Source organism: Schistocerca americana, chromosome 4, assembly GCF_021461395.2.
Source record: "Schistocerca americana isolate TAMUIC-IGC-003095 chromosome 4, iqSchAmer2.1, whole genome shotgun sequence".
NCBI classification, from domain to species: Eukaryota; Metazoa; Arthropoda; class Insecta; order Orthoptera; family Acrididae; genus Schistocerca; species Schistocerca americana.
Window position 1 is genome coordinate 281,014,261 of NC_060122.1, and position 15,040 is coordinate 281,029,300.

General features: G+C 40.9%; 1 protein-coding gene across 2 annotated transcripts in view; it reads right to left on the reverse strand.

Moving 5' to 3' along the window:
* LOC124612507 (protein maelstrom homolog) overlaps nt 1-14,561 on the reverse strand; it is a 105,141-nt gene extending 90,580 nt beyond the window's left edge. The window contains exons 1-3 of one of the 2 annotated variants that reach the window (XM_047140752.1): nt 14,457-14,561; nt 4,986-5,124; nt 4,713-4,911 (exon numbers count right to left, since the gene is read on the reverse strand). In XM_047140752.1, coding sequence (XP_046996708.1) covers nt 4,713-4,911; nt 4,986-5,120 — 334 coding nt within the window. In that variant the 5' untranslated portion in view covers nt 5,121-5,124; nt 14,457-14,561. Of the gene's footprint in view, nt 1-4,712; nt 4,912-4,985; nt 5,125-14,396 lie in introns of both variants that reach the window. The other variant, XM_047140751.1, reaches the window with a different exon arrangement.
* Nucleotides 14,562-15,040: the final 479 nt, after the last annotated feature.

Sequence of the window (15,040 nt, forward strand, 5' to 3'; positions counted from 1 at the left end):
TCATTGATGTTAATGCCAGTAACATCTGTCTGGGGGTCTGGTACCCACAAACATATCTTATTTTCGATCAGACTTGGGAAGGTGACATATGGCTCCCAACGGTCGAGACGTACCTCTCCCAACATGCCTGTTTCAGTCTTTTTATAAGTTGGCAAATTCAGGCACGGAGCAGTTTCAAAGCTATTAGGTGCTCTAGGGAAGCGTGCCGCTTATCTCGCTGTAGAGCTCGCTGACGCTCTCAAATGGCCTCAGCTATTTCCGGCAATCACCAAGGTACTGACTTTCGCCAGGGGCACCCATAAGAACAAGGCATCGTGTTTTCCACCTCAGAAATAATCGTTCTAGTGACCTGCTCAACTACCACATCAAAGGTACCTTGTGGGGGAGATTCAGCGGTGACAGAAGAGGTGAAACCTTTCCAGTCTGCCTTGTTTAAAGCCCATCTTGGTAGACGTCCAGGAGAACGGCACTGGGGGAGGGACAGGAAGACGGGAAAGTGGTCACTACCACACAAGTCATCGTGGGCTCTCCAGTTGAATGATGGGGCTGCAGAGGGATAAATCAATGGTCGAAAAAGTGCCATGAGCCACACTGAAATGTGAGGGCCCAAGTATTTAAGAGGCAGAGGTCGAGTTGAGACATGAAAAGTTTCGGCATCTCTACCTCTGTCAGTAAACACAGTGCCATCCCACTATGACAGACGCCACCTGACACACTATTTTAGTCGCTACAGTTCTTGTAATATCTCCTATAGCCACAAAGGGCACGGGTGCGCATTGCTGGGAACCAGATTTCCTGGGGGCAATGCAGAAAGCAGGTGTAAAGCTTAACAGTTACCGTAGCTCAGCCAGGTGGTGGAAAAAACTGGAGCAATTCCACTGGAGGATGACATTATCCTGAGGCTGGGAAGGCATGAAGGAGGCAAGGAGGCAGGTTATGCCTCAGAGTCACCTACTGCCACCGATAGAGTATTTGTATCCGACTTCTTTGCTTGCCCTCTCACTTCTCTTTAGGGTCTTGCTGGGAGGAGTTCTCTGAAGTAACTTCAGACATGGAGGAAGACTGTGAAGCTCTTTGTCGAGCAGCTTTTGGCTCCTTTAGCCACTGGCAAGTGTACACTGAGGCATTAGTGGAAACCTTGGGAAAGAGGGTCCCAAGGGACACCTTCTGTACAAGAGGAGCCAGAGGAGGGGAAGAATGTTCCCAGCGTTAGAGGGGAGGGGGGCGCTTGCTCCCACCGTGTAAACGCGCCGGATGAAATGAACACCCCGCTGTTCTAGATTGGCACGGAGCTCGTCATCAGACTGCAAGAGGAGGTCGCTATGGAAAATAATCCCCCGAACATGTTCAGGCTTTTATGGGATGTGAGGGAAAAACAAATATCACACAGCTGGTCACAAGCGAGTAACGCCCGGGATTGGGCTGGGATGCTGTCTGAACCAAGCCTGCATCGCTTCCCATCTTGGACAAAGCTGTGACTTCCCCAAACTTATTCTCAAGATGTTCAACAAAAAATCGAGGCTTCATAGGTAGGAAGGAGTCCATTTTGCTACAGACTAAATACCAAAGAAATACAGCTCTCTTCTATCTGTAGCCCTACATTCGTCCCATGGTGTAGCGAGGGAGGGAAACGATTTAGGGTAGTATCTGTAAGCACTGTACTCGATCTTACCCTTCTTAGAGACTGCTGGTGCCATACGGTCACCAGCAAGAAATGACTTAGTCCGCTTCATTGGGGTCATCTGCCTTGATGCCACCTACTCTGATCAGGGGCTCTCCCCATAGGTGCCACCCAGCCACAGCACAGGCCACATGGCATGATGGCTGTTGCCGGGAGTCCTGATGCCCCAGGAAGTCAGGCACCTACTGTTATGGAGGTGAAAGAGGACAGGAGACAACGGAATAAGACGACATACCCAGAAAGTGTCCTCGCCCAAAAAGTTGAACTGCAGGTGGAGATGCAAAGCCATGACACTGGAAGAATATGACATGCCCCAGAAAGTGTCCTCGCTCAAATAGTTGAATTGGAGGTGGAGATGCAAAGCAATGACAGGAGATCGAATCCAATGGCACTATGGATAACTCGTGCAACACGTATGATGTCATTCCCCATATGGCCCGCACTTCTGTAGAATTTGGAAAGTGGCAGGTCGAACCATAAAATGGGACCTGAACTTACAGGGCTGAAACGTGAGAGACTCCTTTTAGTCGCCTCTTATGACAGGCAGGGATACCTCGGGCCTATTCTAGCCCCCGGACCCACAGGGGGAACACATTGAAAAAATTGGACTATTCCAACCTGAGTAGAAAACTGAGATACCACAGACACTCCACAGTGTCTGCGTGTCCCACCAAATTTATTCAAGTGTAATTAACAACAAAATGAAATCAACAATAAAAAACTGTGCAAAAAGAATTGGTAGATAGCATGTAGCATTTTATCATGGATGGAGACTCATCGACAGAAGCAGAATTAACTTCAGGTGTGCCCCACGAAAATGTATCGAGACCTTTGTTGCTATTACACATACGAGATGTGACAATAAAGTAATGAGACTGATGTGAAAAAAAAAGTTGCTTACCGTTTTAGTCAAGTTTAGTGTTGTCTCCAAAGTAGTTCCCTTCTGATTGCACACACTTATTCCAGCACTTTGGCCATTGATGGTAACATTTCGGTAACTCATCTTCTGTAATATCCTCCAAGACCCTCATCACAGCTTTTTGGACATCTTGTGTGGTTTTAAAATGGTGTCCCTTGACTGCCAATTTGACTCTTGGAAATAGAAAAAAAGTCGCACAGAGCGATATCTGGTGAATAAGGTAGCTGTGGTAGTACTGAAATTTGTTTTGAGGTTAAAAATTGCGGTACTGACAGAGCAGTATGGGGTGGCTCATTATCGTGATTCACAATCCAATTATCACCAATGTTGGTACGGACATGATGAACTCTTTTACGAAGTCTTTCTAAAATGTCTTTGTAGTAACATTGGTTAACTGTTTGTCCAAGAGGCACCCACTCTTTATGAACAATTCCCTTGGAATCAAAGCATGCACACAAGCACGCATTTCACTTTTGACTTTGACATGCGACCTTTTTTTGGTCTGGGTGATCCCTTTGAGCACCATTGTGAACTTTGGCGTTTTGTCTCTGGATCATACTGAAAAAAACTAACTTTCATCACCAGTGATAACACGGCTCAACAATTCTGGATTGATTTCCGTTTGCTCTAACAGATCGGCTGCCACATTTTTCCATGTTTCTCACTGTTGTGCTGTAAGATTTTTGGGGACCATTTTTGCACAAATCTTTCTCACACCAAGATCTTCAGTTATTATTAGGCGAACCGTTTCTCGATTGATGTTCAGTTCTTCTGCAATCATTTTCACGGATAATCTTCGATCAGATCGTACGAGTTCACGCACCCTGGCCAAGTTGACATCCGTCCTTGAGGTTGATGGTCGTCCACTGTGGCCTTCATCTTCAACATTCATTCTGCCTTCACTAAAAATTTTATGCCAATGAAAAATTTGAGCTCTTGACATACCTCCTCTCCAAAAGCCTTCTCAAGCTTACTGGAAGTTGTCGCATTTTCCTCCAATTTAACGAAAAAAAAATGGTATACCGTTGCACAATAATATGCGGTTCTATTTCCGTGACAAGAGACACAACTTATTACAGCACAACTCATGACTGAGCAGTTGCATCGATGTGCCGCTTGGACTAGAAGCAGCTTATACACAAAGGTCAAAGATATTGTGCCTACGCAAGCCTGCATGGTTGCCACATCTTGCAAAGAAATTCAGTCTCATTACTTCATTGTTGCACCTTGTATTAATTACCTGGCAGGCTATATTAATATCAATGTAATAACTTTTGCTTAGCTACCGTTATTTATAACTAAGCACTGCCTGAAAATAGCTACAGAAATATTCCATCATATCTTCATAAGATTTCAAAGTGGTACAGAGTTTCACAACTTGCTTTAAATGTTCAAAAACATAAAATTATGCACTTCACAAAATGAAAAAACATAGTACCTTCTAACTCAAACATCAATAATTTACAATTACAATTAGCGAAGCCGTAAAAAATAGTGTGAGAAACCCATACAAAATAGGACTAAAACTTGACATTAAACGTATACGAAGGAAGGCAACACAATTGGCCTCAAATTCACTTGACACATGGGATGGAGTCACAGAAATACTGAATAACTAGAATTGGCAGGCCCTTTAAGATGGACACAAACTATCCCATGGAAACTTACTTACAAAACTTGAAGAATCAATAGTAAGTGAAAAACTTGAGAGATATTCAACAGCATTCGACGTATCACTCATAAAGGGAAGATGGAGACAAAATTACAACTAACTACGGCACACAGTAATGTGTTTAAGCAGTCTCCTTCTCATGCTACACACGTGAATGCAACGGGGAGAGACTCAAGTATTCTAAGTATCCTCTACCGTGCATTCACAGTTGATTGAAGAGCATGTATCCATATATCGAATACTTGCTTATTGTACACAGAAAGCACTGAGCAGTAGACAGAAACTCAACCAAAGAGTTGATTCTAACTTAGCTTTTGACATCTTGTTTACTTTTGGATTCGCTGTCTACGGTACAATAATCTGTTTGACTGTTGAGTTTCTACACTCAGTTACTATACAAAACAAAGAAAGAAACTGGAAATACAGTGCAAACATCATGCCTTTTTTATCCAAAACAGCAACAGTTGTTTTTATTTCTGTCTCCATCCTTGCTTGTGCTGCTTGTCTCTCCTGTATTTCTTGATCCACTTGCTCAAATGTTTTCCCCGTTGTAGTATACTTATGTACTGTCTGCTGTTCAGCTAATTTGTATTCCTTAGCAATTGATTCATATCTGTTCCTCTGATCTTTACTCAGACGCTGAAAGCAAAATGAATATCAGTTAAAACAATGTAATATGTGCTTGAAAACCATATATTGTAGGCTGTATTCACCTGCCACTCAGGACCAGCAGCATCAAATGCTTCCTTGTGATTAGGATAGATGACACCCTTCCTTGCCATTTGGTCTTTGAACTCCATAACAAAAAAATAGAATGCATTCTTTGGCTGTTTCTTCTTCGGTCCCATCTTGCTACAATAAACAACAGTTTCAAATAATTAACATGCACACAATGAAATATCATTTGATCCTACAGTAGACACTTAAGACTACTGTAACCCATCCACACAGCTGCTAACAACAACTGAGCTCATCTTGCAAAACTATCCTCAGTTTTCCTTGTGCCTCATTTCCCTAGTACTCAATTCACATCAGTCTGAATACTTTTGTCTAGTATTGTATTGTTAATAGTTACCATCAACATTGCAGGTCAACAAATTCTCAATGTAGTTTCAACCACTGTGTCATTCTCCTACAGGTACCTTTAATCTTGTATATTTATGAGAACATATAATTAAATTTCAGCAGTTTAAAGCTTTATGTTCACATATTGATCTATAATGTCAAGTCCGTCTTATGTGTGTCATAAGAAACATATACATGCACTCCACAATATACACAAAACATGGTCACATTTGTATCTTTGGCTGCAGTAACAATGTGAATTTCATCGCTTCTACATAAAACTCCTCACTGCATGTGATGCCTGCAGCTACTTCACACGAGAAGAAACAAAGGCATAGAATTTTTATATATTGGTATCACATTTCCAAGCACTGTAGCACAACAAACCAAGAAAAAAAGGGCAGCTCTTGGATAAATCTCTAATGCACTGTAGCACTGGAAACGCACATCTGCAGAATAAGCAAGCGTAAATACGGAATCTAGCAAATACAGCACGACAGCTGCAGAAACTATGAAATCTACACTGCATAATTGTGTTTATATTTTTCAAGGATTTACTTTCATTGTATTGTGATACATCCTGTCTGAATAAGATAAGCTAAGTTTCTATTTAGGACAGTTCCGGGCATATGCAAACATTTGTTTACATTCTTAACAGACATTAAATATGTTCCGGGCACAATACTTAGTATTTGCAATTATTAGTGTCATTTAGGCTCAATACATTGGAGGTAGCAGTTTTTATATGTTTTATTAGGTTATTTTTCGCTTGAACATAAATGTCTGTTTACATTACCAACACGAGGGTTTATCAGTTTAAGTTAGTGTACAATACTCAGTATTCACGTTTATTAGTGTCATTTAGACTTGATACATTGAAGGTAGAAGTTTTTATACGTTTTATTAGGAATAGTGATACTGACAGTGATTTCTAACCTCACTTGTATACGTTTGACTAGCGCAACCCGCGACCGTTAAAAGTTAAACGTATAATACGTGGTAAATTAGTATTACACTACAATATCTGAGTAAATCAGTGTTACAATACAACTTCTGAGCTCTTATTACATACGGTTTAGTTAGCAGAACGCTAAAACTCACCTCGCCGTCTGCTTAAATTCCTTAGCTTGTTGTGGGCTTAAGTGATCGTTTACTGTAAGCACATTGGTTCCTATAAAAACATACGGTTTAGTTAGCAGAACGCTAAAACTCACCTCGCCGTCTGCTTAAATTCCTTAGCTTGTTGTGGGCTTTAGTGATCGTTTACTGTAAGCACATTGGTTCCTATAAAGTAGAATGTGTATTTGTGCTTTACATTCTGAACTCTTATTGTTAGCTTAAGGTTTTTTTTTTTTTTTTTACCTGCATCTGTCAGTGTACAATACCCAGTGTTTACGTTTATTAGTCTCATTTAGACTCGGTACATTTCAGGTAGCATTTTTTATAGTTTTATTAGGTCACTTTCGCATGTACATAAACTGTTGTTTAAATTACAAATACGAGGGATAATCAGTTGGTGCAGCTTACCGTAGATCACTGTTTAATTCGTTTATAATATTCACTAGATAGCCCTTAGCATGTTTACTGTAGGTCACTGTCTTATTCTTTAGTATTCACTAACTAGCCCCTAGCAGGAGAATAAGCACCAGATCTCGCTTCTACCATAAATTTTTATTTTCATTATTGGGTGTACTTTCTGCCAACTAGAGTGTAGCTGTTAACCTTGTGTGACAGTAGGTTTCCTTAAGTTTTTATAGTAAATCAGTTATTAGCTACATGGGTAGGGACTGTCTGTTGTGTGCGGATTCAGGAGGAGTTGGCCAAAGTCCAAACGCTGCTGGAAGCCTTGTTGGCCACAATCAACAAGCTCCAGAGTGCCACCTTGAGGTGCGGTGGGGATGGGGTGCCTGGGGCAGCCTCTGCTGTACTAGATGTGCAGGGAGGATCAGGGGGGATGTCACAGCTCTGTATCACTGAGCCGAGCTCAGGTGCGACTGAGCCGGCTGGCCCACTCTCACTTCAGTGCGGGCGGCAGACTGTGTCGAGGTCTCGAGCCTCAAGGCGAAGGCCTCATGGGGGATGCACGCTCCTGCCGAATCCCATGCATTTTACTAATAGATTCAGTGTGCTATCTGATGCTGGGGGGAGGGGGAGGCTGAGCCGGATCAGACTGCACTTTCTGCCAGTATAGTGGCTGCTCCTTCAGCAAGGTCCGGACAGGCACGTGGGGGTAGGGGTTTGTTAGTTATTGGGAGCTCCAATGTTGGGCGCGTCATGGAGCCCCTCAGGAACATAGTGGCTAGGGCGGGGAAGAAGTCCAATGTTCACTCTGTGTGCTTGCTGGGGGGGGGGGGGGGGGGGGGGGGGGCCTTGTCCAGGACATAGAAGAGGCTCTTCCGGCAGCTATTGAGCGTGCGGGGTGCAGCCAGCTGCAGATTGTTGCGCATGTCGGCACCAACGATGCCTGTCGTCGGGGTTCCGAGGAAATCCTTGGGTCCTTTCAACAGCTGGCTAAATTGGTGAAGGCGGCCTCCATCTCTCAAGGAGTGGAAGCCAAGCTGACGATCTGCAGCATTTTACCCAGGGAGGACCGGGGTCCTCTGGTTTGGAGTCGAGTGGAGAATCTAAACCAGAGGTTATGTCGACTCTGTGGCGAAAATGGTTGTAGATTCCTCGACCTATGCTATGAGGTGGAAGGTTGTAGGATGACCCTCGATAGATCAGGAGTGCACTACACACAGGAAGCAGCTACATAGGTAGCACAGTACTTGTGGCGTGCACATGGGGTTTTTTAGATTAGGTTCCTCCCTATGGGAAACAAACCACTGGCTCGAAAAATTACCAGTTCACGACACTGATGTGGGTGTGCCAACTGTAGAAATTGTTAGTTCGCCTAAACAGGTCATTCCAAAGGATTTAAATATGCTTAATTTCATGTTAGTAAACTGTCGAAGTGTCTGTAGCAAGATCCCCGAATTAATGTTTGAAATTAACAGTAGCAATGCCAATATTGTATTAGGCAGTGAAAGCTGGTTAAAACCAGACATAAAAAGGAGTGAAATTTTGAACTCTGATTGGACAATGTTTAGGAAGTTAAAAGCTGTTTAAACGCAGTTGAGATCGATACTGCGTCGGACTGTGAAATAGTCTGGATAGAGCTGTCAATCAGACAAGGACTAACCATTGTATTAGAATGTTTTTATAGACCATCAGCATCCGCAACAAACGTCGCAGAACATTTCAGGTAAAGTCTTGAGTACATAGGAAGCAAATATCCAAATTACCCATCAGTTATAGGTGGACGCTTTAATCTAGCATCCATTGACTGGGAACATTAGATGTTTATCACAGGGGGGCAGAAGCACAGATTCATGTGAAGTCATTCTAGGAGCACTCTCAACATAAAACCTTGAGCAATTGGTTAGAAAACGAACTCGAGATAGGAACGTATTAGATATCTTGGCGACAGGCAGACCTGAGTTTTTGAGGAAGTAAAAGTGTTATTAATGAATATCTACATAGTCAATTTCAAGCATTCACCACGGGACACAAAGATATTGAGCATCTTCTGTCGGAATTTAAAGGTATTGTCCACCATGTGCTAGAGAAGTATGTGCCTAGCAAAAGTAGGGAGGGAAAGGATCCACCTTGGTACAATAAACATATTAGGAAGTTGATGAGAAATTGCACAGAATTTTGCACAGTCGTTTTAAACGCAATCACTGCCCCACTGACAAACAGGAATTATGCGAAATGAAAGCAGCTGTCAGAAGGACAATGCGAGACTTAACGAATTTGAAAGCAATATTTTATCTGCAGATTCTAAAAATAGCCCCAAAAAATTTTGGTTGTACGTAAAATCTATGAATGCTACAAATAATTCAATACCTTCTCTTGCTGACAGTACGGGTAATGTAACTGATGATGACAAACAGAAGGCCAAAATTCTAAACCTAGCTTTCAAAAACTCATTTACGATAGAGGACTGCAGCGCCATTCTCCCTTTCAATTATCGAACAAACGAAAGGAAGGCTGACATAGTGTTTAGTGTATCTGGGATTGTAAAATAGTTAAGATCCTTAGACGCCAGAAAGGCATCTGGCCCAGACGGTATCCCCATAAGATTATATGTTGACTATGCTACAAATATAGCACCATTCTTATCCGTCATCTATCAGAAATCATTGCTACAAATATAGCACCATTCTTATCCATCATCTATCAGAAATCATTGGAACGGCGGAAAGTTCCACGGGACTGGAAGAAGACCCAGGGCATAGCAATCTATAAAAAGGGTAGAAAATCGGATGCACATAATTACCGGCCAATTTCACTGACATCGATTTGTTGTAGAATCATAGAACATATTTTGTGTTCAAACATAATGACCTTTCTAGACTATGAGAAGCTCATCTGCAGAAACCAGCGGGTTTTAGGAAACAGCAGTCATGCAAGACACAGCTGGCCCTCTTTATGCAGGTTGATGCCATATTTCTCGACTTTCAAAAGGCGTTCAACTCAGTTCTGCACTGTCGTTTGCTACAAAAAGTGCGCGCGTATGGTCTATCCAATGACATATGCGGTTGGATAGAAAGTTTTCAGACAGGGAGCAGTATGTCGTACGGAACACGGTAACTTCAACAGAAACAAGAGTAACTTCAGGTGTGCCCCAGGTCAGCTTAATAGGTCCTCTGCCTTTTACGATTTACATAAACTATCTGGTTGATAGTATTGACAGCGGCCTTAGACTGTTTGCCAACGATGCTGTAGTCTACAGGAAAGTAGTATCACTCGAAGTTGTGAACAAATCAATGAGGATTTGCAGAAAATAAATGCGTGGTGTAATGACTGGCAGTTATCTATCAATATTAGTAAGTGTAACCTACTGCGTATAACAAGGCGAAAATCCCCATTAATGTATGAGTACAAAATACATGATCAGTCTTCGTAAGCAGTAACGTCAGTCAAGTATCTGGGTGTGACTATTCGAAATGATCTCAAATGGAATGATCAGATTACACAAGTAATGGGTAAGCTGAACTCTAGATTGTGGTTTATTGGTAGAACCCTGAAGCGACCCAGTCCTTTAACAAAGGAAATAGCTTACAATACGTTAGTTCATCCAGTCTTAGAGTACTGTTCATCTGTATGGGACCCTTACCAGTTGGGTCTCATTCAAGAGATTGAGAAGGTCCAAAGAAGAGCGGCAAGATTCGTGACTGGTATATTTAGCCATTGCGAGAGCGTTACAAATCTCATAGAAAGTTTGAAGTGGGGCACACTAGCAGATAGACGGCACGCTAAACAGAAGGGGCTGCTCACTAAATTCCGAAATCCAGTCTTCACTGAGGATGTAGAGCATATATTATTACCACCAACTTTCATATCGCGTAATGATCATCATTCAAATATAAGGGAAATTAGAGCTCATACTGAGGTGTTCAGTCAGTCATTTTTCCCTCGCGTGATCCGCAAGTGGAACACGGGGGGAAATACGACTTTGGCGCTTACTGTTCCCTCCTCCAGACACCGCTTGGTGGCTAGCGGAGTATATATGTAGATGTATCACTGAAATAAATAAATAATTTGCTACATTTTTTCCAGTTTATTTTGGAGGACATTCAATTACATGGGAATGAGAACCAGTTAAATATCTTTTCCTTTTTGGCTATTGGAATGCTGCCACAGGTTTTGAAAGATGCATGAATAGTACAGTACCACCATGTCCTGTAGCAATTACTTATATTATCCTCAACTACCCCCGACTGGAAAAAGTGACATTTGATGGAACCAAATTTTCTTCACCGAATAATGCCACTATATTCCTTAAACTATATTTCAAAGTAGGCTCCATCACTAGTGACCCCCTTGCTTCCAAGTTCCCCAATGTAAGAAACTTCCAGAAATGAAGTTCTACCCGGTTCAATATGTGTGTGATTTACAGATTCTTTGGGGGGAGGGGGGAAAAACTTAGCACTGGTGATAACACTGCAAAACTGAAACTAATATGATGCACATGCTATTTTATTTCCTAGGGGCCTTGAAAAATTTTCTTTTGTGCTAATCTCTTAACCGTCCCTCCTGTGAAACTGCACTGTTTTTACACGGCTAGTTCAAAACTATGTTCACTCAACCCTGATATTACAATAATTTTGAAGAAGACGGTTTATAAAATTTAATTTTTTATTGAACTGGTTAGCACTAAAACAGTTTTTTAGCATCTTCCATGAATTCAGCCACTGTTTCTTGAATTTTTTTGGACTGTGCAGACATGTTTTGTGTCATCACATTAAAAGACTTAATTATCTGTCACCTTCCGTATTCCTTAGATTAATTAGGCTATAATAGGATGCACAGTGCAAGAGCCAGATGTCTGTTGGGCTTTGGCATGGATAGTAAAAGAGTTATTTTCACTAAAGTCCGTTAATATTGTGGCAACCTTTACATCAGATGATTCTTTAAGTGTCATGTTCTGAATGAGACTTTGCAATGTAAGAATGTGGCTAAATTTTCCCAATTTAAATAGCAGATCATCAATAAAGTTAGCAAGGTTTCCAGTATGTGTGTCTCCTGCCAGCTGAAATTTGTTGATTTCACCCTCAATGCAGTTTTCAAAGCTTTTTGTTTTAGGAAACAGCAGTGCTGCTTTTAGACTGCACTCATTACAACTTTTTAACATACAGGCAGAGGTCAGGTTTTCACACTGTAGGGCCTATCATTTTAAATGATACACTTCTTACTTTCTCCAAACTGTACTATATTCACTAACAAAATTATGTTGTGATGAATTGTGGAGAGATTCAGAGGAAGTATCAATAGCATCTGCTGATACAATTTAGGATGAAAACTTAACAAAGAAAATCCTAATTTAATTTCTGGATATTTGCTTTTAAAATTTGAATACATTTTGTATAAACTGTTGAAAAAGCAACTTTTTTCCTATACACAGTAAACTGTCCACCACTTTGGTAAAAATTTATTGCCAGATCAGTTATCTGAAGTTTAAGTTGCCCCTTTTTGGCTTTGGTTCTGTTATGAAACACTTTTCTTTTGTAAAGATTCTGTGGTTCCATGCTAAGCATTTAAATGTCAAATGTATTTTGAATATTTTGTTGAGAACATTTCAGTGGCGAGGGGGTAGTCAGCAACTGAATTTGTATTTTCTTTTTATGTTGGTTTAGACTTTTCCATGTGAAATCAACAAGCAAGTCTACATCACATCAAGATTTGTAGCTTTGGAAATATCCCAACATGTGGCAATCTAAAATAATTACTGCACTAACTGATGTTACCATACAATTTATGCATCCTTTAAGACTTTTGCTGTCACTCCACTCATCAAAATGAGAGGCTTTTTGCCCAGTTCCCATGCCCCATATGTTGCTGTTGTTGATAATCCAAAAACAACTGGAAGAACTTAATTTGCAAGGGATTTTGTGCAATCTGTTAAAGTTAGTTTTATAAATAATGTCTACTATGTGTAGTATTGCTTAAAACAAAACTGAATCAACTTTTTTTTTCTTTTTCCAAATACTGTTGGCTCAACCTGCCAGTGAACACAGTTCTGCCACCTGCCCTACCTACTTGGCTGTGGCTATGCAATCATACATTTCTCATCCTAACAAATAAACACTAGTTTATTTTAATAAGTTTAATCACTTAAAATATAAGGTACGTCAAAAGGATATTATTCAGTGTACTTGGAATTTCAACAGTTAATTTCACATTGTTGTTGGTGTTGTAGTCTTCAGTCCTGAGACTGGTTTGAAGCAGCTCTCCATGCTACTCTATCCTGTGAAAGCTGCTTCATCTCTCAGTACGTACTGCAGCCTACATCCCTTTGAATCTGCTTAATTTATTCATCTCTTGGTCTCCCTCTACAATTTTTAACCTCCATACTGCCCTCCAATACAAACAAGATAAAATTTAAAAACCATTAATTTTTTACAGAAACAATACATAGCAAAATACCCACTGATTTTATTGTGATGGTGAACCACATTTGTTTAGCAAAATAAAAACTCAAACGCATGTATACATCTTTACCTCTCTTGATTGTTGAGATTTTTTCCTACTAACCTTGTGTACTGTATACAACCTTCCAATTTTATATTGTTTGGGTGGTAATTAAGATAATGGTAACTTATTTTGAAAATGTTAGAAGGGGTATATTCCTGCAATCACACTAATAGAAACAAAAAAACTTCCACTTCTGAAGTACCAAGAAATGGAAAGTGACAGAATGCTAAAACATGGTATGGTAAGTAATTACATTGGGGGAACACACAAGCCACATTTCTTACACATTCCACACGGTGGTAAAGATGGTTTTCCTAACCTGAACTATACTGTAATGTGCTGATACTTAGCCTATCATTACTGAGACTACGTTAGCTCGACCTGTCTTAAACAAAACTAGTATTGAAGCCTTATTCTGGATACAGCTACTGATGATTTACTGTGACATGTAACATAGCGATTGCCCTTCGCAATTAGGACCAAGCACTGCATGAGAATAACGTATAATTACGAACGCGGTAATGTAGATAAGCTCTCATGTTCTCATCTCTCTTCAACTTTTTAAGTAATCTACAAGACATTCATTCATTATTTCTTTCCATGGCTCCGGGTGGAATTTCTAAACTGCGTATGTATTAGGTTTTTTCCATAAATTGTGCAGAAAAGCTCGATACCAGAACAGTGCGTCTAACAAAAACTTATCTTACAGCTCATTAGACAAAAGCTATAACCGAACTATTATGCTGAGTTACCCTTCCAAATACTTAATTTAACTCTAATTTAATCAGGCTTGACTGTACTCTATGCGAAGACGCCACAGGTAGACCTAATTTTCTCACAAACAAATAAACTTCACATAAATAAATGTGATCGATTCAATTATTTACAGGCTACTGCATCATTCGAAATACAATAATCTGCAAATTGAACACAATGGGCGAACTTCCCATACGGTAGCAAATTTCATTCTACAATATATATTGTTACACTACACCAACCAATTAAAAACATTGTCGTAATGACATCCGTAAGCTAGTTACCTATATAGTCAAACTATTTAACACTCAATAAGATCGAACTTGTATGCACAAAACACCTACAATAACAGGCCGCACTTTACTCAAACACTTCGCAGATCACAAGCAACAGCTAAGCTCCCGCTCTGCTACTCCTCGACGCTCCTGTTTGTAGCCAGCAACTGCGATAGCAGCACAGCAGCGCGCCAAGCGGCCAGGCTGTTAAACATTTGAGTTTGGTATCTGGTAACGCGGAGCATTTGACTGAAACCACACAGAATAAGCTTAAACTGAAACATCGTAAAATGAATCTGTACGGTAACAGAAGAACTGGAAGAAGCAGTAATAACACAACTTGATATTCCAGACAGAAAAAATTTAAGGGAGCAAGGTCACGACTGGAAAGTCTTGTGCGACTTTGGTGACGTGCCGCGGGAGGGGGGGGGGGGGGAGGGGGGGGCAGGGCAGGGCCTAGACTAAAATTGCGATTTTTTAGACAACTGAGTTCCGAGACCTGTTATGCCATTTGAAGATGACGCAAAAAAACACGGTACTATATTCCAACTTATCCAATTGCTTATAGAACTGTATGAGAAATGCGCCCCCCCCCCCCCCCGCCCCCCACGCTATCTCCTCTGCCCATCCTCCTGCTTCACAACTTACTGACG